Below are 25,259 nucleotides of genomic sequence, written 5' to 3' on the forward strand. Positions count from 1 at the left end.
ATTATGAACTCCTTCCCAGCATCAATTCTGCTCTCTCACCCATATCAAAAAAAAGTATTGCTTCTTCTATGCTTTCAAAAAATCTCTTTTTACATGTATCTTTAGAGCACATGCAGTCTTATTTGTTACAATTTTTTATTAATCTGATTATCTCCCTCATACTGTGCATTCCACAATTTGGGCACAAGGTAGTCATAAACCCTTAGCTGATGTTTGCTGAATAGCAAATCCAGGTAACAGTTTCCTCTGCATTTAAAAGCTGAAATCTCATGTAACTTTGACATTTTCAAGGCACAGAGTTATCATAATTACATAAATGATTAAGAGTTTGATCAATTAAAAATGGTATAGGGTTTATAACCCTCATTATGACAGAATACATTACTGCACTGTAAACATTTCAAGTCTTCTAAATTTGTTAAGCTTTATAATGTTGTAAGAGTTGACTTGAGATATGGTAGAAGATGATGATGACTAATCAAGTGTACTCCAAAATCAAAAATTTCAAATATGGGATAATAAGAAGAGAAAGATATTTGAGAAATTATATGAATGTATTCTCATATCTCCAGGGACACCTATATCTCTAAACGATGTCTAGGCCAATAAGTAATTTTTCCAGAAAGAAAGCAATTTCATTGTAATCAATTTAAAACTACTTTTCATACTTAGAAAGCAATGATTTTGAATACAAACTTTTGTCATGAATATTACTAGTAGACAAGAAGGGTGAGTTGTTAAATTGGCATAATGAATTCTTATGGGTTGAAGTGAATAGTTAGAGCAAAATAATTGAGAACATTAAAATTATTTTTAAAGCATCACAGTGTGTTTGAATAACACATATTACAATATGTTGCAGCTGTTAATGACAAGAAATAATGTTTTTAAGGAAGCAATCTTCAATTAACCATTTCCTCTTTCAGTGGGATAATTTATGGAAATGAAATGAGGCTAATAAGCCAGAAAGAATGGGAGGAAAGAAAGAAGTTAAATAAATTGCTTCCTTTTGTAACAACAAAAAGTCAAGATATCCATCATTTGGCCAGAAATATCACGTTGCTAAAGGCCTTATTTAGTATTTGATTCTCTTCCAATATAGCAGAAACAGAAGGCATCACATTTCAGCTTTCCATTTATTTCACTCTCCATTTTAACCCCATAAATGTCTCCCAAGATTGAAATGCTAATAATGTAAGAATCTTAGGAAATTTGATTTCATGTAGAAAAGACAGAGATAGGTGAGGTAGTGAACCATATATGTATTCAACTATTTGATCTCTGCTGTCATTTTTGATATTCTCATCCTTTAGGTTATTAAAAAGCTGAATTTCATAAATAATGAAACAATTTGGGAGAGGGAAAATAATTGCAAATTATTTTAAATATTTAGCAAATTCAATTAGTTGCCAAACTACATAAAGAGAAATCTAATTCCACTTGTTTTCATCACATTGTAATTTTAATATTTTACACTGTGAATTTTTTGCCAATATTATTCAATGTAAAAGGTCAAGCAAAGGAGGAAAGGAAATGTTGTCCACCAACTCATGGTGACACAGAAAGCTGGAGATATGCACTTCTTATTATAAACAACATTACTTAGATTTTTCTTACTGGATTCTGATTATTTTCTCCAGAAATACAACTGGTACTTTATCAATAGAAAAGACTCTAATTTGACTTCAAGTGGATGAATAATAAATATCTCCTAAAGTAGCAGTAGCTGAAAAGGCATTTCATGGATGAATCAATAACTCTTGGGAAGCTATAAAATATTTAAAAATAAAAAAAGAAGGGTTTCCCTGGTGGCGCAGTGGTTGAGAGTCCGTCTGCCGATGCAGGGGACACGGGTTCGTGCCCCAGTCTGGGAAGATCCCACATGCCGCAGAGCGGCTGGGCCCGTGAGCCATGGCTGCTAAGCCTGCCCGTCCCGAGACTGTGCTCCGCGACGGGAGAGGCCACAACAGTGAGAGGCCCGCATACCGCAAAAAAAATAATAATAAAATAAAATAAAAAAAGAAGACAAAAGTTTCACTCATCCTTAACACTCATCCTTGACATTCATGTATATTTTGGGCCTGACCGAATATTAAGATGGTTAACAACTGATTTAATAATCTTATATACTGTAGTGCACTTAACACAAATTTACAGCTATATAACAGGGGTACTAGTTGTTTATTCATCACAATAATGCTTAGTATAATATTTCTCCAGTGTTTTGTGTGATGCTTATACCAGCTAGTTTCTCAGTAAATGTTTGTTGCATGTGAGTTTGCATGCATACATGTGCCTAGAAATGTGTGCATATGTATTAAAGTCCATATGCTCAATACATCTATTTCTCAAGTGCAAAAAAGACTCAATTAATGAAACCTTAGAGAACATTTAAACTTATAATTTATCAAATTGCTAAAATAAATTTAAATTTTACACTATTTTGTTTTATGCCCTAAATTAAGATCTGTCTCTGGTGCTGGGAAATAATTATCAAGCAGAATACAGCACTTCGAATTTTACAATTCAAGGAGTTTCCAGCTTTCCTTGAATTCACAGATACCTGTGGATTTGTGTTTAAATGCTCTTGTCAGTGTATATATAGGTAGATGGATAAACAGAGAGATATGACTAGGATATTTTAATTTTATTGTTCATAGGTAATTATTGTAGAGAGAATCGCTAGTATCTTATTTTTAAGGTATATATTGATTTAAAATACACAAATTAAATTGACATGTTTTGAAGTTAACTATGAAGCCATTTTAATAACGTGCTTAATAATCTTGGGATATCAGAGGCCTCAATGCTTCTTAGTATAGGGAGGGCTGAAACTCAATTATTTTAAAAAGCAACACCAATATGAAGATATCTACTGTACTATATAGTCTATATTAAATGTCTGATATGTTTTATTTTCATGACTTTATAACAAATTCTTTACCAAGAAAACACATATAATTTACATGGCAGAGTAAAATTACCATGTGAATTTACACCTTTAAAAATAAGGAAACATGAACTTTAATGTTCAATTTACATTTTCCGAAGAGATATGATAGATGATGGAAAACACCCATTTGCTGAAGTAGAAACCTTCCATAAACAATAATAAAAATACCATCTTGTATTTTATTTAATATGTTTTCCTTGTAAGTTTTGGAATTAAAAAATACAGCATGTTTAAGAACTTTTCATTTACAACAGATAGATGTATGAACAGTTGGGTGATCTCTGATGATGTATTTAAAAGCTTTAATAAGGAACAATGATAGCACAAAATATTTTAAACCTCTTCTTATTCTTCTTATTCAGGTTGTGTGTGCAGGTCTTGCATACATGTGCTATGAATAAATGGATTATTGGCCTAACGTAATGTCAGAAGACTACTGTGGTGATGATTGATTTTCTCCAGTGAAAACAGTTTCAAAAAAGGTTTACAAAAGTTATGGAAGACACTACTATAATAATTTCATTCTAGGATGCGTGCTCCTTTATATTTTAACATCTCTGATATCAGAATGTCTTACAGTTGTTCTCCATCTGAGTTGAAGTTGCTTTCTTCCAGAAATAATTTGTTCTTACTTCTTCCAGACACATGAGACCCTACTAAGCTGACAGCTCCTTAAATTAAAGTTTTGTCTGAAGCTTTTGGTCCACCCCGTTGGTGTGAATTCAGAAATTAAACCTTCATGAGGGCCACCTTTGTGGTTCAAGGAGTAAAACAGGCCAATTTCTTTGCTATCTTCTTTCGGTTGGGAATTTATTTGTGAATTCAGAAATTAAACCTTCATGAGGGCCACCTTTGTGGTTCAAGGAGTAAAACAGGCCAATTTCTTTGCTATCTTCTTTCGGTTGGGAATTTATTTCTCCTTTGTGCCAATACTGAAACATATTGCGTTCTGGCTTGATGCTGGGACCATATATTAGATTGTCCATTTTGGGCAGTTTTTCTCTCTAAGCAGTACATAAAATAATGGTGCATCTTACATTCAGTGACGTCTTAGACTTGATACAATTTGGTAATTTATTAAAGTTAGGGATTTTTTTTAGGACTGACATCAGCTCATCTATCAAATCTTGAGGCTTCTCTTGGGGCCAAATGCTCAGACTCATAGTTGGATTTTCTACATGTATAAAAGAAGCTAAAGCACAGACCAGATTAGCATTGCTCCAAAATACTAAATTTATAGCTCTGCACACCATAAAGATGACACTGCCAGAGATATTTTATGAAATTCTGGAACAATTTTGGAATGATTTCATTTAAATTATGCCAACCAAGACATAAACTGAGATGAACTAGTTGTGGAGATAATGAAGAAGGTTGAATTCTGCCAACATTTTACTGTGGGTTTTTGGAAAGGAAATGCATGTATGTAGAACAGCCAAGAGAACTATTACAAAGTGAAATTCAATGATGGCATTAATGTAGAAGTTAGGACATAAAATATTTCAAAGATGCAAAAATCTAAGATGTTAATTTTCAAAAATTGTTACTTCTGGTATAGCTTTTTCCTTTCTGGACATGTAGATCATAATACAGCTCGTTTAGTAAAGAAGGAAGAATGAGAGGTAGTTTAAAGGTAAATTGACTCAACCACTTATGCTCTTGAATGCAAAGTCAGACAAGCTCCAATTCTGTGCACAACAGTTATGTTAGGAAAGGGAACATACTGGAGGTTTCTCGTTAGCATTGTGTATGAGTGAATGGGAAGACAAGAAGATCTGCTAGCAGATATATTTAGGGTTTTGTACTGAAATTTCCCAAGGCAAAAGGCTACCAGTGATGGGGGAGAGTGTGCTGGACCAAGGGGAAGTGGAGCTGGATTCTTCTGTTTCACCCGGTCCAGCTCACCATTAGTGCTGCCTTTACAAGAGAGCGAACAGAGCACTGAGTAAGTGTTAAAGATTTCATCGAGAGTGAAATGTCTTCCACCTTAATTCTGAGTTATTTTATACAGTCCCTCTATTAAAACCTCAGGAGATGTAAAATATAGAGTTTTACCCAATATGTTTACGATTACAGCTGGAACTGATGGTCCTGAAGTGTATAATTGGCTTCAGGTTGCTTAGCAATTTCTGTGAAAACATCTCATATCTTTATATGTTTCCATATGAGCACATATATTTTATTCAATGTGAGATGGGACATTAGTAAGGTAACATACATGATTTAATAGGGCTGAGCTCTGGATTTCTGCCCATTTTACTGTCAAAGATTGACATCACCTATTCCAAGATAATTCACTGATTCCTAATGGTAAGACTCAGTCTGACCACATGGGAATGCCTGACTTAGTTTCCAAACATTTGAAATTTACTGTAATCTATGGTGTATATTTTTTATGTTTGGTCAATTAGCAAGACAAGCAGACAAGGAATAAAGAGGCCTTCAAAAAAGGAATGTTTTTACTACTGCAGAGCTTCTTGAACTATTTTACCATTTCCTCCCATATATCACAAGCATCTACTTGGGGTTGTTTTTATATACACACACAGACTCAGTAACATTGAAACACAGAAATTATTTTTCCTCCCTACAGTATTCATTCCAACTGAAGAATCAGGAGAAAAAAGTTATTCACATTCATTTTACTTTCTACAGCTAAGCAATTCTATATTCCCAAAGTTTATAGGGTTGCACCACTCTAATTTCATCAAAACATAACTTTAAAATCTGAAGCACTCTCCAAAGCCCATTCATTCAACTGTTAATAATATTTATTTATCCACAGCCTCACTTTAAAAAAAAGTATGACTTCGGTCAACTTTTCCTTGTATATATGTACACTCATAATTCCAGCATATATATCACTTTGAAAAAACACTAACTGGGTCTATGAAGGGACTGATTGCTAAAAAAAATGGATGTATTAATAATATATATATATATATATATATATATTTCTCTAGCGATCTTCAAAACATAGCACGGTATCCTACATAAAGTGGTTTGCAACTATAATTTATTAGTTAATTGGTTTATGATATTTCTTAAAGATTCTACTTCTGAATACAATGGTATTAATAACAATGTATGACAAATCATTTTCACAATAAATAACGGATGCTATTTAGATCAAATCTCTATTGAGAAACAAAAGTATGTAAGTATTATGCTATAGCTTGAAATATTTAGATAATTCATTCAACAAATATTTAGTAAATATCTACAATATTCACAATATTGCATCTGTTACAGACCTAGAGATAAAAAAGTGAGCAAAATAGCAAGGTCCATATTGACATGGAGATTAAATCTGATTGGAAATGAGCTCTACTTACATCATCTTGTTTCTTTTACTTCTAGTTAGTTATCATTAGCCTCTCTATATCTAAGAAAATATACTCTTTAATAAAAGGAATATTTCATAATGCTGTATTGTTGAAAAGCTGCTGATCATAATTCAATATTTCTACATGAAATAAATGGAAAACTAGTGGATATTTTGTTGTCCAATTGAAATATGCCATCCGAAAAATTAAATGAGGATGTGTCAACAATGCACTAAATCCGTATAAAGACAAAAACTTATATGCTCCAATCTAGTGGTATTTTTTTTCATAATGAGAGCGATAACAGACAGGATAACAGACAAATAACAGATAAGGAAATTTTGCAAGCAAAATGAATTCAAAATATAGGCCCAATTTGTGGCTACCTGTCTCCTGGTATTGGCATCCCCCAAACAACCGTGTGGACATTCATGAATCACATACCAGTACATGTAGGATACACACAGGGACTTTCAGAAAGTCAACTAGGTTTTGGAATGTTGCTGGGTGCTATTCGTACAGTGTGTTTTCTTTCTTAACATTCATGAACCATGAATGTTCTACACACAGAATTAGTAAATCAAATCCAAGTAAATGATAAAAAATAGTATACCTGCTTTTAAGATTAATGTAAAACGCACCAAAAAAGTTAAAGGATAATTACGTTCAATTACATGTAAAATGTTTATATTTGATATTTTAGCCATTTTTAACTGAGCTGCTCGTTAGCAGTGATGTCATTGCTGAGTTTTCCCAGCAGGGGGAAGCATAGCCTAATTATTGTTTTTGTAAAGGGTTGAAGTGGGGGTGGGGGGGGGATGAGCTATACTACCATTTTACTGCGTTTTAAATGAAGATTGGTTGATATTTCATCATTAAATAAGCAACTTGACATTAAATAGGCCTTGACATCATTTAGGAAACATAAAATGAACTTGGTCCAAAATCCCCAGTTCAAGGGACTATCCTACTAAATCAGAGTGGAGACATCCAAACCATCTTCTACTTGAGTAGGATACCCAGTAATAATATACTGGGTCTATATTACGAGTATATTAATGAGTAATTTGCATGGCTTATTTTAAGACTACACTTTCTTCTCTGATATATTTAAATGAATATATTTGCTGCCTACTACTCCCTGGTTGCTACCACATACAAAGCGTGTGCTTAAACTTGACTCCTTTTGGTTAACATGAGAAAATTGAGCATTAAGTCTCGTAAGGGTCTAACATCCTGAATTTATCATACCTACAATAATAAAACATAATTCAGCACTTTGTGTTCACTGGAATTTTCTTTCTACAAGATTTTCTTTCTCTTCAGTTGCACTTCTCTAAGTATTCTGGCAGAGGTGTATAACTTGTATGCATGTGTATGTATGTGTGCGTATGCATGTGTGCGTATACGCATTATTGCTTATGGTTTTACCCTGGTGTTAGCAAGTTGAAAGATGAAAAATGCTATAACTTACCATGGTGTTGTAAGTCTGAACAGTGAGTCAGCGGATCTCCATTTCTTATATCTTGTCGTCTTGTGCGTCTAAAACAATTATATTTAAAAATTATTACTGTATCTCTATTCCCTCTTCGGAATTTGTCATAAGAACTGAGAAGAGTCAAAGACCCTGGAAGTTTATCAGAAGAGATGCATCTACATCTGCCTAAAAGATTTTTTAAAAGTAGCTCATTATACCTATAACAGTAGTCTGCAAGATGATCAAAATGGAAAATAGTATATAAATGTACTAACAATGAAAAAAAAGTTTTTCAAAGTATTGATAACAGAAAATTCATGGTTTCTTTTTGCTACTGAATGTCAGTCAGTAAGTATCTAACATCTAGAAAATCTAAAATTCTTAATACCTTAAATTCTGAGGAAAAGGCACAAAATATAGAAGAGCAACCCATTTATTCAATGAATAGAATTAAACTTTTTTTCCTAATCTCTAATGAGGAAGTAAGCCTGAAAATTAAAACTCACATGAATGTTCTCTTTCTCTTAATACTTACACATAATTCCTTAAATAGACTTTTGTTAAATTATACTATTAAGACTATGAATTCTACTTGTAAGTTAGTCTTTAATTTTTCTTTTTGGTTGCTATACCAACTTTTTTTTATAAAACATTTCTTTTATGATTACATGGTTTTGATTGCAAACCAATTTACCTGCAAAGTGAAAAAAAGGACAAAAACAACAACAAATACCGTGGAGCAAGGCTCCTCCTTTTATCAGAGGAAGGTGAGAGAGAAGACAAACTTACCTCTAAAAGAAAAGCTAAATTTGCTATAGAACTCAAAATTAATTTCTCCTGCATTCTACTGCTCAGATCATGTTACTTACAGTGCATTCTGGGAGTCCTCCCTCTACACTTGGCTACTGGTTGACTGGGAGGAAGGAGGTTGGCTCCAGCCGTTGTGGTGCCAACTAGATGTGTAGTTGGAGTAGAAGGCTAAAACTGGAGATTGGCTCTGTGTGACTGACTCGAAAAGACTGGGGACACTTGCCCATCTGTTTTCTGCATCTATTTTAACGGGTATTGTCTTGCTGCAAAGTTAGTTACCATCCTTGAAAAGAGCTCTCACAAAGGCCACTGAGAATTGCAAACATGGAATTTGTTACTGTATTCATAAATTTAGAAGTCCCAGGTATTTATAGATTTCTATTTGTAGAATTGGTGAGACTATCAAACAGATGTTGCACATTTCAAAATTGAGCCAACAAGGGAACTTGTGAAACATGAACCACAAAGCATTTGGGAAGGTGTTTTTTATTGCCATTGAAGTTTTTGAAAAATGCCGTCACAAAGAATATATAAATTGTGAGGCCTCTAAACATCCTTTTCAAAGACACATGAAATTGGATTAAGTAAAATCTGCAAGGCACAACAAAAATGTGTTAATGATAATTCCTTCAATCTTGGATTCTAGGTATGCAATAAACACATTTCAAATGTATAATAACATCCAGCTTTTTAACTTATTATAGACGTAGTTATGATCTTATTTTTATCTTCTTTCTCATTAATAAAAGCTTAAAATTCAAATGGATTATTACTAAATTAGGCAATGTTATACATTTTCACATGGAAAGGAAATAATACCCATTTTTAGTTCAAACATGAATTTCACACTTTCAAGCAACATGAAAAGCCCTTTAGAGCTAACTGGTTTTAAGAAGCATAAAACCTTATTCTTAATTAATTTAATTGCTGTGAAAACAGCATATTCCTATTTATTAAATTATCCATGGTTTCTTTGATCAATAACACATTACCTCCACACTAAGTTCTTGTTTTAAATTTAAACTTCCAACAAAGTCAATACGTATATGAAAGTAATACTAACATGTTGTCTAAATTCTGAATATTGAAGGCTTAAGAAAATTGCATATTTATTAAGTGGAATAATAATTTAATATTTAATATTTATTATTTAATATTATTATTAACAAGGTAACTGTGTTTTAATCCATATGGACTGACTATATGAAAGATTTAAGTTGTAGATGATTTAACACTACAGTCAATATTATCTAGTGTGTAATCAAAATATTTAAGTAGATATTAGGGTTATTTCTTTTCCCTAATATTTTTCCAAAACCTTTAAAATGATCCAAATGTTGTAGAACACATCTCATTAGCAATGAAAAAAGACACGTTCTTACCTTCTTGTAAAACATTAGCTAAGATAAAAAAACAAATTTTACTGCTCCTATAATGCATTGGCTTAATAATGTTAATTTCTATTAAAGGTTTCAATATGTTCATGTGCATACTGTTAATCTTTAGGTTTATATTAGCAAGTATTGTATATTACTTCATCTACTATTGCTTGTTTCTAAAATACTGGTGAATATCAAGGGGCAAAGGTAGCCTTAAGTGAGTAGTAGAGAATACGTTGAAATGACTATTTTGTCAAATTAAGAAAGTGTTTTTGTTTTTTAAAACAAAAGTAAACCAAGCTTGTGTACAACGTTTAGGAGGTGTCTAAGAGTTCCCTGAAGTATAACACCTCATTTTATTCATCAGAAAAAAGATGATGTATTTATATGAAGAAGTTGTTCCAAAAATGGAATCAGATAAGATAAATACGAAACACTGTGTTTATTTCTAATATTCCTCCTACCTCTTTGCAGTAGGAAAATAGCGAGAGCATGAAGAGCCATCCCAGGCACAGTAAGGGTCTCGGGCAAGGCAGCACTCTGCACAGGCTTTCCCGTAAATATCACATCTGTGTAAAGGGAGCTGTGTGACTCCCACAGTAGAGCCGATATATAGTTGTTGCTGTGGAAAGAGTTTACTGTTAATGACAAAATCTACCTTGTTTTTCAAATCTATTTTTTTCTTAAAAACAACAACAAAAAAAGGTTCCAGCTTAGCAAAGATGCATTTATATTTGTGGGTTTAAAAACATTCCATTATTGGTAGTTTCTTCAAAGGCCTGGCAGGAAATGTGACCATTTAAAATAGAGCAAGACCAAAATCTAAATAGTTGACTGAAACAGGTATATTTTATAAGTGTAAAACCAAGGGAAGATAAAGGAAGACAGCAATAGTTATATGTCAATTAAATCTCATAAAAATAAAAAATTTTAGACAGTAAGACACTGAGCAATGTAAAGTTCAAACCTTCAGTTTTTGCTCTTAGGTTGCTTTTTAAATTTCTACTGTTTATAATTTTGATTAATCAGATTATCTACATTGTCATGTATTCTGATTGGTCTTGAGGCAGGGATCTTTTGCTTTTGACTCTTGGGTGCCCTATTGAATTGCCTGTAATGCAGTCTGCCCTCCTATAAGAAGGGAAAGGGTGAAGTTTTGGCACTTGCATTGGTAAGAAGTTTTGCTCAATGCTAAATGTCTTGCCTTTGCACTACCTCCAGGAAGATTACTTTAAACAAAAGTACTCAATTACTTCTCATTCAAAAGATCTCAGGGGAATCAAGTACACTCTGGCTGGTGCCGTGGACTTGAACAAAAAACTCAGGTGTTGTGGGAAAAAGTGGGGTATTGGGCATCAACATACCTGGATCCTAGGTCTTGCCTGACATTAACTCTCTTGTGATCTTGGGCCTTTCACATAATTTTTCTAAGACTTAACTTCCTTATTCATAAAATGAGCATGTTTAACTAGATCTTTAAAGTATGCATCTAGATAAAACGTCTAAGCTGCCACTATCTTCAGTGAATTTGAAATTATCAAAGGAGCCAGAATTGGGGGGATAAAAGCTTTCTAACAGTAACTACTTCAGGATTTCAATACAAGTTAAAAAATACCTTTAACAAAGTTGAACCAATTTAGCATACCAGTTGCAAATTTATGTAAATACAAAATGACATACAAATAAGACTGTTTTGTGACTTTTCTACATTTTACTGTAATTGGTGTCATAGCTCCCTTTCTTGCTTTAGATGATTGAATAATTATAATAAAACATTAAATAAAAGTTGTGAAAATACTGAAACATGACAGTACATATGAAAAAGACCTCAAAAGTGTATTTTAATTTTCCACTATATAAATGAAAATAAGTTACAGAAAAGCCAGTCTCTGAACCATGGTGTGCTCTTTTACTATAACAAATTGTCTAACAGTCAGCAATGGATATAATTAAAACTGCATTTCCAAAAGGCTCTCAAAGATGGGACTACATATGTAAATAGATATGTTTAAATGAAGATATAAGTAACTATTAGAATCTATGAAATTATTGAGGGTATAAGGAGTACCTTTAGAAAATAATTATATGCTGAAAGCTAACCAACTTACTTATATCTTAATGTAAGAAAGGGAAAAAAAGGGGTAAGAAATAATACAATAAAAACTAAATTATTATGGAGGCAGATATACTGATTGCTTATTCCATTTCAGTAAGTGAAGAATATTTATAGTACATGAACATAGTATAGTATATAGAATATGGAATATATTACAGAAAATCAACTTCTTACTATATTCACCTTGTATTATTATATTGAAAGATGCTACAAACCATGTCAAATTAAGAAATGGTAGTTAAAGTCTCTGGGAGGAAAAGATGAAGTATTATTAAGTTTTTTGGTTGAGAGAAAATTATATTGATTTGTACCGCTCTTAAAGCATCTATAGAACCTGCATGTGATAACAGTTGATCATAATTTGAAAAATATTAACAGGGAACTTAACTAATGGAAAGAAATTCTTTATTCTTTTTTTTCCCTCCTATTCTTTCTCTCTTCCAAAAGCACCTTTAAAAAAAAAAAACTTAGATTGTATTGAAGGCAAGCAATCTCAATATGATAAAAAATGAAACAAATATAATGTTTAAACAACAATTAAACTAGTTAAAATGGGGTAGCAGTTTCTACAAGCATGGTTGGCATTGGTGAATACAGACATGCCAAACCATATACTGTGGTCATAACTATTTAAAAAGCTACTGACCAAGTTGGTTATACCTAAGAAAAAGATTTCTATGTTTGGCCAATAACTTTTAAGAAGCATGAATGAAATTCATACTTATGGATTTCTGTAAGAATATGGCATTGAGTAGTAAAGGAGTTGTTATCCAAATGATAACATCTAAACCTGTCAGATTCCTTTAGGAGAAAATCAGAGAAATAATACATGAGAAGAATATGAAACCAAAAATATGGCAAATGAAATTATTGTAATGAAAACCTAAAGTGTGATAAAATGCCCCAAATTAAAGACAATTCAATGTAGTTTATATTTAACGATTATTCTGCAGTACTATTAATGATTTTCACAATGAATTATGCTATTTAAATGAAATATGGGGGACGCTTGCAGGCACCACTGAGCATAATCCAGTCACCAGTAAATAACCTGACGTGCTTTTTCTGCCCAATTTAACATCACCACAGGCTTTCTCACTAACCTCCTTAACAAGTTGTGGTTCATAGCAGGAGATGAGCCCACTTAACCAGAAAATTAGTTGCAACACTGCTTCTCCCTCATGAAACTACTGCCTCAGTTTTAAAATTTCCATGAGCATAAATGAAATTGAGTCACATCTGAATGAAATCAAACTCCAGTCACATCTGAATGGAAATGAAACTCCATCTGATGTTGTGAAAATTTTCCAGTAATGAAAAATGAAGGCTAGGGACACTTTCTTCTAACATAGTATTTTAGGTTGATAAATTGTTTGTATTTGTTTTTTGGTGAAACATGTTACATTTAATAGGCAATTCTTAAGGTAGGTTTAAACATGTTAAAACAGAAAGAAATGTTTTACAAAACTAGATGCAATGTAATTAACGTTGACAAAGAAGTCTAGCAGAAAATAAATAAATAATTTAAAAAATCATTACAGGAAAGAATATCCTGGTCTAGCTACTATCCTGGAAATCCCCGGATTTCCTTGCCAACATTTGACAATTTTTAGATTACAAGAACAGGTGAACACACACTTACGAAGTGTAAGATGACAGTATCAGGTCAATAATATCTGCACTCTGGATTTCTCTAAATAACTTGGAGATTATCAATCTATTTTGATATGAATGTGTGGAAAGGATATATACTGAGTTTCAGTGGCACAGTATTTTAGCATCCTGTATGAGGAATAATGTATGGTCAGAGATACAACATGTAAACAGTTAAGAAATAAGAGTCACCAAATCATTCTCAGATTCAATAATTTTGTATATAAGTTTTCATACAAAACTTGTATGTAAGTTTACAGTGAGTAAAGGGCTCCCTACTCCTTCCTGGCTTTCTCTTCTAGGTTATTTAATAATTAATTTCAACTCAGGATCCAAGCCGTTTTTTTCTTTTTAGTTACCTTTGATATACTGGATAGAAAGGCTAGGTAACATTTATGTGGAAAAGGTAATTCATTAGAAGTTAAAATTATATTTGTTTTGCCCATATCATTTAGCATTTAGAAGTCATTTGTGTTTCTTAAGAGTCTTGCCAAAGCATTCATTCAACGTGAATGAAAAGACTTAATTTAACACGCTGCCCTTAACCTTTGAATCCATGGAGTTTAATAACATCATTTGGCAGCGACCATTTTGCTGCTTCCCTTTTATATTTAGCCAAACTAAATGTTTTCTCTAGCACACAATACTACTGAAAAAGTAAAATTAACTTTTAAGTAAAAATCCTCCAAAAATATATAGTCCAGTGCATAATTTTATTACCCTATATAATGTATTCTGTTTATACATACAAATTAAATTATAAATTTATTTATATTCTGAAATATTCACCAATGTTATTTTAAAGGATAGACAGATGAAAATAATTACTGAGTAAATTATATTATAATGACCAAAAAAGAAATGCTATAAATGAAAATTTACAACAAATAGTGATCTAAGAAATATATTTATAGGACATATATGAGACTGGTCAAAAGCACGAGGGCAACGAAAATTATCTTTAGTTTCCTACTAGTTATTGTAAGAATTTTTTCTCTTGTTTTTTGAACAATTATTAATAAATCCATAAAATCTGATGGAACATATTTATCTATTTGAAACATAAAATTAACAAAATATAGAATATAGTACCTGCTTAGTGGAAAGCTCCATTGCTGAAATAGCAGTAGGTTCCTAAAGAAGAAAAACAAAATGTGAATTGTTTAGTCAATTAGAAAAGTCATAAAATACCAACATAAATTTCCAGAAAGATAACTTCAGTGCCTGTAAGAAGCACTATAACTGGGAAATAAGACATGTAAAAGAAATTGCATAGACAAGTGTTGTATGTATGGAGCAGACAATAAGTGCATCCTCCAGTTAACGACCATCAGGAACATACCCATGAATCAGGTTGGGTTTATTGCCCACTGTTCATGGGAAGCTCAGTAAGAGAGGGATGGAAAGGACTTATACGTTTTGGGCTTGTGTTAGGTAACTTAAGGAAGGGTTCCAGGAAGTAGGGCTTTGCTTTGCATTGGATGCTGTCAAAAAGCAGAGGTAATTCTATGATTCGGTATCTTCATAAGTCTTATTTAGGAGGGAAAAACAGAGTGAAGCTAAAGTAGCGATAGGTAAAGTAGCAATCACTCACTAGGGCAGAGTAGGGAGATATCTGGTCATTTTTATGGTTTGGACAACGTTTACATTCTTTTCTGTGTTTAGATATTCAGACATGATTACAGAATGGTCTTGCCTTTTTTTTTTTTTTTTTTTTTTTTTTTGATTCATAATGGTCTGAGAATGGCCCCATCTGATGTTGGGGATCTGTGAAAATTTGTATGTTCAACTGGAGAACACCAAGACCATGGCATACGTGAGACTGTCAGGGCAGCTCCTAATAGCGCCAAGGATGAGCTGAGAGTACTAAGCTGGTTTCCAGCTGTCAAGAACTGTGAGAGCTCAGTTGGGATGAGATAATTTCTTTATTATTAAAATGACTAAGACGCAAAGACCTACACTTCAGGTCTCTGCTGGAGAACATAATCTCTTTAATTTCTATCAACTGGCTAATCTAGAGCAGTCATGACTAGGGAAGTAATCACCAATATACTTTGCTAAAGTGTTCTGCTAAAGCTTATCATAAACCTACGTATGCTGCATAAATAAAGACTGTTCTTTGAATAACTTAGACCACCAAAGGCTATTCACCTGAATGTATTCGCTTATACTCTTAGATTCACTTTCATTTAACTGTGCTCCATCCTATGTCTCATCAATGACAAACACAACTCTAAGAAGAGATGGCTGGGCGGTTTCAGAGACAGCTGATGACAAAGAGGCTTAGGTGGGAAGAACAAAATCCTGAAAGGTCTCTCTGTGTAGGTGACTGAAGTTAAGCCCTGAAGAAAGGGTAAAGAGTTGCACTCTGGGGTCAAATGTATGGGTTCAAATAGTAGTAACACAAACTTGGCCAGAAGTGTGATATTAGGTGTGGTATAGAATCTCGAATTTAGTTTTCTCATCTGAAAAATGAATACAATGGTACCTTCCTCATAGGACTGCTAAGACGATTAAATGAATTAATAAATATAAAATACTTTACAAATTTGCTCATCACATAGTGTTTATTCAAATCTCTCCTCTTTCAAACGCACAACATACACACTCAACACGTGCACACAGACACACTCCCATATCCTTTCCTTGCTTTAGTTTTTCTCTTGAGTGCTTATCACTATCTAGAAATACATATATATGACATTTATGCATATATATGATTTATATATGACCTTTATCTTGAGTCATATAGGTAGAGGAGGTGAGTTTCCTCCGATAGCTCAAAGCTCTTATCTGAAGGTAGGGAGTAAGAGTAAGGAACTAAGGATTGAGAGGAGGGAGGAAAAATCAATAAAAAGTAGGTCATGTAAGTACCACTGAGACAAAATCTGAGGATAGTAGACAATGACTCTCAAAACTATCCACTGAGGCTTGTACCAAGAAAAGTTTTATACATATATATATAAATATGGAAATATTCCATTACTCTTTGGATGCCCACAGGGTTGTTAAATCTCCCACACCCTCAGTTGTGACTCTTGCTTGCCCTTTTGCCTGTCAGGGAAGTGCTGGGGCAAAAACTGAAAGACACACAGTGGGAATTAGAGGTGAGGTTGACAGGATATGAGGACAGCAGCAGAGGCATCTCACGTTTTCTTTTTTTTTTTGAATTTATGAATTTTATTTTTTTATACAGCAGACTCTTATAAGTCATCCATTTTATACACATCAGTGTATACATGTCAATCCCAATTGCCCAATTCATCACACCACCACCCCCACCCCCCGCCGCTTTCCCCCCTTGGTGTCCACACGTTTGTTCTCTATGTCTCTGTCTCAATTTCTGCCCTGGAATCCGGTTCATCTGTACCATTTTTCTACATTCCACATATAGGCGATAATATACAATATTTATTTTTCTCTTTCTGACTTACTTCACTCTGTATGACAGTTTCTAGATTCATCCACGTCTCTACAAATGATCCAATTTCATTCCTTTTTATGGCTGAGAAATATTCCATTGTATATATGTACCACATCTTCTTTGTCCATTCATCTGTCGATGGGCATTTAGGTTGCTTCCATGACCTGGCTATTGCAAACAGTGCTGCAATGAACGTTGGGGTGCATGTGTCTTTTTGACTTATGGTTTTCTCAGGGTATATGCCCAGTAGTGGGATGGCTGGGTCATATGGTAGTTCTATTTTTAGTTTTTTAAGGGGCCTCCATACTGTTCTCCATAGTGGTTGTATCAATTTACATTCCCAGCAACAGTGCAAGAGGGTTCCCTTTTCTCCACACCCTCTCCAGCATTTGCTGTTTGTAGATTTTCTGATGATGGCCATTCTAACTGGTGTGAGGTGATACCTCATTGTAGTTTTGATTTGCATTTCTCTAATAATTAGTAATGTTGAGCAGCTTTTCATGTGCTTCTTGGCCATCTGTATGTCTTCTTTGGAGAAATGTCTATTTAGGTCTTCTGCCCATTTTTGGATTCGGTTGTTTGTGTTTTTAATATTAAACGGCATGAACTGTTTATGTATTTTGGAGATTAACCCTTTGTCTGTTGATTCATTTGCAAATAATTTCTCCCATTCTGAGGGTTGTCTTTTCATCTTGTTTATGGTTTCCTTTGCTGTGCAAAAGCTTTGAAGTTTCATTAGGTCCCATTTATTTATTTTTGTTCTTATTTCCATTACTCTAGCAGGTAGATCAAAAAAGATCTTGCTGTGATTTATGTTGAAGAATGTTCTTCCTATGTTTTCCTCTAAGAGTTCTATAGTGTCCGGTCTTACATTTAGGTCTCTAATCCATCTTGAGTTTATTTTTGTGTATGGTGTTAGGGAGTGTCCTAATTTCATTCTTTTACATGTAGCTGTCCAGTTTTCGCAGCACCACTTATTGAAGAGACTGTCTTTTCTCCACTGTATATTGCTGCCTCGTTTGTCATAGATTAGTTGACCATAGGTGTGTGGGTTTATCTCTGGGCTTTCTATCCTGTTCATTGATCTATATTTCTGTTTCTGTGCCACTACCATGTTGTCTTTTGATTACTGTAGCTTTGTAGTATAGTCTGAAGTCAGGGAGCCTGATTCCTCCAGCACCATTTTTTTCCCTCAAGACTGCTTTGGCTATTTGGGGTCTTTTGTGTCTCCATACAAATTTTAAGAGTTTTTGTTCTGGTTCTGTAAAACATACCACTGGTAATTTGATAGGGATTGCACTGAATCTGTAGATTGCTTTGGGTAGTATAGCCATCTCCACAACATTGATTCTTCCAATCCAAGAACATGGTATATCTCTCCATCTGCTGGTATCATCTTTAATTTCTTTCATCAGTGTCTTATAGTTTCTGCATACAGGTCTTTTGTCTCCTTAGGTAAGCATATTCATAGGTATTTTATTCTTTTCGTTGCAATGGTAAATGGGAGTGTTTCCTTAATTTCTCTTTCAGATTTTTCAGCATTAGTGTATAGGAATGCAAGAGATTTCTGTGCATTCATTTTGTATCCTGCAACTTTACCAAATTCATTGATTAGCTCTAATAGTTTTCTGGTGGCGTCTTTAGGATTCTCTATGTATAGTATCATGTCACCTGCAAACAGCGACAGTTTTACTTCTTCTTTTCCAACTTGTATTCCTTTTATTTCTTTTTCTCCTCTGACTGCCATGGCTAGGACTTCCAAAACTATGTTGCATAATAGTGGTGAGAGTGGACATCCTTGTCTTGTTTCTGATCTTTAGGAAATGATTTCAGTTTTCCACCATTAAGAATGATGTTTGGGGCTTCCCTGGTGGCGCAGTGCTTGAGAGTCCACCTGCCAATGCACGGGACACGGGTTCATGCCCCGGTCCGGGAAGATCCCACATGTTGCAGAGCGGCTGGGCCCGTGAGCCATGGCCGCTGAGCCTGCACGTCCAGAGCCTGTGCTCTACAACTGGAGAGGCCACAACAGTGAGAGGCCCGTGTACCGCAAAAAAAAAAAAAAAAAAAGAATGATGTTTGCTGTGGGTTTGTTGTATAGGGCCTTTATTATGTTGAGGTAGTTTCCCTCTATGCCCACTTTCTGGAGAGTTTTTATCATAAATGTGTATTGAATTTTGTCAAAAGCTTTTTCTGCATCTGTTGAGATGATCATATGGTTTTTATTCTTCAATTTGTTAATATGGTGTATCACATTGACTGATTTGCGTATACTGAAGAATCCTTGCATCCTTGGGATAAATCCCACTTGATCATGGTGTATGATCCTTTTAATGTGTTGGTGGATTCTGTTTGCTAGTATTTTGTTGAGGATTTCTGCATCTATATTCATGAATGATATTGGTCTGTAATTTTCCTTTGTAGTGTCTTTGGTTTTGGTATCAGGGTGATGGTGGCCTCAAGAATGAATTTGGGAGTGTTCCTTCCTGTGCAATTTTTATTTATTTATTTATTTATTTATGACTGTGTTCGGTCTTCGTTTCTGTGCATGGGGTTTCTCTAGTTGTGGCGAGCGGGGGCCACTCCTCATTGCGGTGCGCGGGCCTCTCACTATCACGGCCTCTCTTGTTGTGGAGCACAAGTTCCAGACGTGCAGGCTCAGTAGTTGTGGCTCACAGGCCTAGCTGCTCCGTGGCATGTGGGATCTTCCCAGACCAGGGCTCGATCCCGTGTCCCCTGCATTGGCAGGCAGATTCTCAGCCACTGCGCCACCAGGGAAGACCCCTGTGCAATTTTTTGGAAGAGTATGAGAAGGATGGGTGTTAGCTCTTCTCTAAATGTTTGAAAGAATTCACTTGTGAAGCCATCTAGTTCTGGACTTTTGTTTTTTGGAAGATTTTTAATCACAGTTTCAATTTCATTACTTGTGATTGGTCTGTTCATATTTCTTCCTGGTTCAGTCTTGGAAGGTTATACCTTTCTAAGAATTTGTCCATTTCTTCCAGGTTGTCCATTTTATTGGCATAGAGTTGACTGTAGTAGTCTCTTAGGATGCTTTCTTTTTCTGCCGTGTCCGTTGTAACTTCCTTTTCATTTCTAATATTGACTTGAGTCCTCTCCCTCTTTTTATTGATGAGTCTAATGGTTTATCAATTTTGTTTATCTTCTTAAAGAACCAGCCTTTAGTTTTATTGATCCTTGCTATAGTTTTTTTTTGTTTCTATGCCATTTATTTCTGCTCTGATCTTTATGATTGCTTTCCTGCTGCTAACTTTGGGTTTTGTTTGTTCTTCTTTCTCTAGTTCCTTTAGGTGTTAGGTTAGATTGTTTATTTGAGATGTTTCTTGTTTCTTGAGGTAGGCTTGTATAGCTATAGACGTCCCTCTTAGAATGCTTTTGCTGCATCCCATAGGTTTTGGATCGTTGTCTTTTCACTGTCATTTGTCTCTAGGTATTTTTTGATTTCCTCTTTGATGTCTTCAGTAATCTCTTGGTTATTTAGTAACGTATTATTTAGCCTCCATGTGTTTGTGTTTTTTACCTTTTTTCCCCTGTAATTGATTTCTACTCTCATAGTGTTGTGGTCAGAAAAGATGCTTGATAGGATTTCAGTTTTCTTGAACTTACTGTGGCTTGATTTGTGACACAAGATGTGATCTATCCTGGAGAAATTTCCATGTGCACTTCAGGAGAAAGTGTAATTTGCTGTTTTTGGATGGAATGTCCTATAAATATCAATTAAATCTATCTGGTTTATTGTGTCATTTAAAGCTTCTGTTTATTTTCATTTTTTGGATGATCTGTCCATTGGTGTAAGTGAGGTGTTAAAGTCCCCACTATTACTGTGTTACTGTCGATTTCCTCTCTTATAGCTCTTAGCAGTTACCTTATATATTGAGGTACTCCTATGTTGGGTGCATAGACATTTATAATTGTTATATCTTCTTCTTGGATTGATCCCTTGATCACTATGTAGTGTCCTTCCTTTTCTCTTGTAACATTCTTTATTTTAAAGTCTATTTTATCTGATATGAGTATTGCTACTCCAGCTTTTATTGATTTCCATTTGCATGGAATATCTTTTTCCATCCCCTCACTTTCAGTCTGAATGTGTCCCTAGGTCTGAAGTGGGTCTCTTGTAGACAGCATACAGATGGGTCTCCTTTTTGTATCCATTCAGCAAGGCTGTGTCTTTTGGTTGGAGCATTTAATCCATTCACACTTTAGGTAATTATCTATATGATGTTCCTATTACCATTTTCTTAATTGTTTTGGGTTTGTTTTTGTGTGTCTTTTTCTTCTCTTGTGTTTCCCAGTTAGAGAAATTCCTTTAGCACTTGTAGAGCTGGTTTTGTGGTGCTGAATTCTCTTCACTTTTGCTTGTCTGTAAAGCTTTTGATTTCTCCATTGAATCTGAACGAGATCCTTGCCGGGTAATCTTGGTTGTAGGTTCTTCTCTTTCATCACTTTAAGTATACCATGCCACTCCCTTCTGGCTTGTAGAGTTTCTGCTGAGAAATCAGCTGTTAACCTTATGGGAGTTCCCTTGTATGTTGTCATTCTTCCCTTGCTGCTTTTAATAATTTGTCTTTAAATTTTGCCAATTTGATTACTATGTGTCTCGGTGTGTTTCTCCTTGGGTTTATCCTGTATGGGACTCTCTGTGCTTCCTGGACCTGGGTGGCTATTTCCTTTCCCGTGTTAGGGAAGTTTTCGACTATAATCTCTTCAAATATTTTCTCGGGTCCTTTCTCTCTCTCTTCTCCTTCTGGGATCCCTATAATGTGAATGTTGTTGCATTTAATGTTGTCTCAGAGGTCTCTTAGGCTTTCTTCATTTCTTTTCATTCTTTTTTCTTTATTCTGTTCTGCAGCAGTGAATCCCAACATTCTGTCTTCCAGGTCACTTACCTGTTCTTCTGCCTCAGTTATTCTGCTGTTGATTCCTTCTAGTGTATTTTTCATTTCAGTTATTGTATTGTTCATCTCTGTTTGTTTGTCCTTTAATTCTTCTAGGTCTTTGTTAAACATTTCTCGCATCTTCTCGATCTTTGCCTCCATTCTTTTTCCGAGGTCCTGGATCACCTTCACTGTCACTATTCTGAATTCTTTTTCTGGAAGGTTGCCTGTCTACACTTCATTTAGTTGTTTTTCTGTGGTTTTATCTTGTTCCTTCATCTGGTACATAGCCCTCTGCCTTTTCATCTCGTCTATCTTTCTGTGAATGTGGTTTTTGTTCCACAGGCTGCAGGACTGTAGTTGTCCTTGCTTCTGCTGTCTGCCCTCTGGTGCATGAGGCTATCTAAGAAGCTTGTGCAAGTTTCCTGCTGCGAGGGACTGGTGGTGGGTAGAGCTGACTGTTGCTCTGGTGGGCAGAGCTCAGTAAAACTTTAATCCACTTGACTGCTGATGGATGGGGCTGGGTTCCCTCCCTGTTGGTTGTTTGGGCTGAGGTGACCCAACACTGGAGCCTACCCAGGCTCTTTGCTGGGGCTAGTGGCAGACTCTGGGAGGGCTCACGCCAAGGAGTACTTCCCAGAGCTTGTGCTGCAAGTGTCCTTGTCCCCACGGTGAGCCACAGCACCCCCTGCCCCACCTCTGCAGGAGACCTTCCAACACTAGCAGGTAGGTCTGGCTCAGTCTCCTATGGGGTCACTGCTCCTTCCCCTGGGTCCTGATGCACACACTACTTTGTGTGTGCCCTGAAAGAGTAGAGTCTCTCTTTTCCCCAGTCCTGTCAGAGTCCTGCAATGAAATCCCGCTAGCTTTCAAAGTCTGATTCTCTAGGAATTCCTCCTCCCATTGCGAGACCCCCAGGTTGGGAAGCCTGACTTGGGGCTCAGAGCCTTCATTCCTGCGTGTGGACTTCTGTGGTATAAGTGTTCTCCAGTTTGTGAGTCACCCACCCAGCAATTATGGGATTTGATTTTATTGTGATTGCACCCCTCCTACCATGTCATTGTGGCTTCTCCTTTGTCTTTGGATGTGGGGTATCTGTTTTGGTGAGTTCCAGTGTCTTCTTGTTGATGACTGTTCAGCAATTAGTTGTGATTCTGGTGTCCTTGCAAGAGGGAGTGAGAGCACGCCCTTCTACTCCATCATCTTGAACCAATCTCTCATATGTTTTCTTAATTGTTTATCTTCCCCTGGCCCCAGCCCTCCCCACCCCTCTACCACCCGACACACTAATTTAGGCCGGGGTTTGGGGCTGTTTCGTGCACTGCCACATACCTGGGATTGTTGCTCCTACAGTTGACCCTTGAACAAAAGGGGTTTGAACTTTGTGGGTCCACTTAGATGTGGATTTTTTTCAATTGTAAATACTATAGTACTACACCATCAGCGCTGGATGAATCCATTGATGCAAAACCACAGATATGGAGGGCCAACTGTAAAGTTATACTCAGATTTTCCCCTGCCTGAAGGGTTGGTGCGCCTAACCCCCAAGTTGTTCAAAGGTTAAGTGTAATTTGCAAGTTGTCAATAAATATTTGTTAAATAATGAATGAGTGAATGAATGAATAAATGAATTCCCTACCAATTTTCCCCCTTCTCTCCTACTCTTTTACTCTCCCCATTATACTCTGTTCCTTCAACTGAATTTGTATATGAGATAAAGGAGGCCATCCTTTAAAGGAAGTTTTTCCTTAATCCTTTAAAGTTAGCTGTAATTTCTTTGAAAATAATCTGAATATTCTATACTCACCATCTTTACTTCTTCATGTCCATTCAGTGCCATTCATCTCTCAGCCCACTGAGTCTAGCCCTTACTCTAGAGAGGTGGCCTACGATTCTCAGAAAGAGAAATCACTGATGCTGAATGGAAGCTTTCAGTCTATTATTATTGCTAGAGTTCTTGTTTGATATGGCACTATTGACCAGTCATTTCTTCTTGACTGCTTCCTCCTTTAGATTTCATTATGCCTTGAAACTCTTTTTGACTATTCTCAGCCTTTTTCAGTCTTTTCTATCTCCAGCCATTCCTCATATACTTGCCTTGCCTTGCTGACTCCTTTCCACTCTTCTTTGGATGCCACATTGTTCCTGGTGGGCTTATCCACTCTTGTGGCTTTAATTACCCCCTGAGTACTGCAGAATTGCAAATTTCCACTTTGAACCCTGACATCTAAGCTGAGCACAGAATTTTGTTAACAAATTTAAGACAACCTGCCTGAGACACAAATGAGACAAATGATTTAGAATGTAAATTAATTTGATGGGATAAGTTAGAGATTTCCCATAATTTCCTATTTTCAGAGTTTAATGATATTAAAAATAATTTTCTATAGGAACTGTCAATCATAAAGACAACTAGGATGAAAGAAATATCTACCAATTTTCTCTATACAGAAATAAGATCTTTGGAATTTAGTAGCATCAAATCACAAAAATCAAGGGGCCAATTCATCATAGATTTTTAGTTTTAAAAGATAAAACTGACAATTGTATTTAGGTTTACATAATATTGGAATAAGTGAACCCAAACAAATAATTCAAAAGAGTTAGGAAAATATTCCATAGCAGCTTCTTCCATTCCAAGAGTTTCACAGGAAAAGTGGTTATGTAAGCAGCTAACTTCATAGGGACTTTCATGAAATAAATTTTATAGCCAAGGTACAAGGAAAGTACTTCTTAGAGAATCAACAGCTAGTATAATTAAAATGAAAGTTAGCTATGTCTCAGTTCTTTTAAAAACTTCAGTGAAACTATATAAAAGTGAAGCTGGTGAATTTTCAGACATTTCACATTCATTGACAATACAAAAAATTAAATGTCTGTAAGGTAGATGGAAATGATCACTTCATACATAAATTGTAAAACAAAACAAACCGCAAAACACAAGAAATTCCATTGTGCCATATTATAATTTTAACGTCCTTCAATTAAGATCCTAGAATCTCTTAATTAAAAGAAACATTTTTCAGACCAGGAAAGTAGTAACAGTTTGGAATAGGATGTGCTATATGCTGCCTGCGGTTGAATTTTAATAGACAATATATTAAGATGACATCCATTTAAATAAGCTATATTTTTTTCTGAGACCTAGTTGGTGATGAATACAACTTTCATTTAAAACAGATGTAGCTTCATAAGCATTTTCATGAAACTGGTTTCAAGAGCA

At 35.1% G+C, this 25,259-nt stretch overlaps 1 protein-coding gene across 16 annotated transcripts in view; it reads right to left on the reverse strand.

Annotated features, from left to right (window-relative positions):
* The window catches only part of SEMA3A (semaphorin 3A), an 859,827-nt gene that overhangs the window by 64,192 nt on the left and 770,376 nt on the right, over nt 1–25,259 (reverse strand). For all 16 annotated transcript variants that reach the window (XR_013829775.1, XR_013829776.1, XR_013829777.1 and 13 more), the window contains 3 exons: nt 14,807–14,848; nt 10,410–10,567; nt 7,754–7,821 (listed from right to left, as the gene is read on the reverse strand). Coding sequence is in view for 10 of the 16 variants with exons in the window: in XM_079931561.1 (XP_079787687.1) it covers nt 7,754–7,821; nt 10,410–10,567; nt 14,807–14,848 (268 nt within the window). In the remaining 6 variants the exon portion in view is untranslated. The remainder of the gene's footprint in view (nt 1–7,753; nt 7,822–10,409; nt 10,568–14,806; nt 14,849–25,259) is intronic.

This window comes from Stenella coeruleoalba (genome assembly GCF_951394435.1).
Source record: "Stenella coeruleoalba genome assembly, chromosome: 9".
In the NCBI taxonomy this organism is placed as follows: Eukaryota; Metazoa; Chordata; class Mammalia; order Artiodactyla; family Delphinidae; genus Stenella; species Stenella coeruleoalba.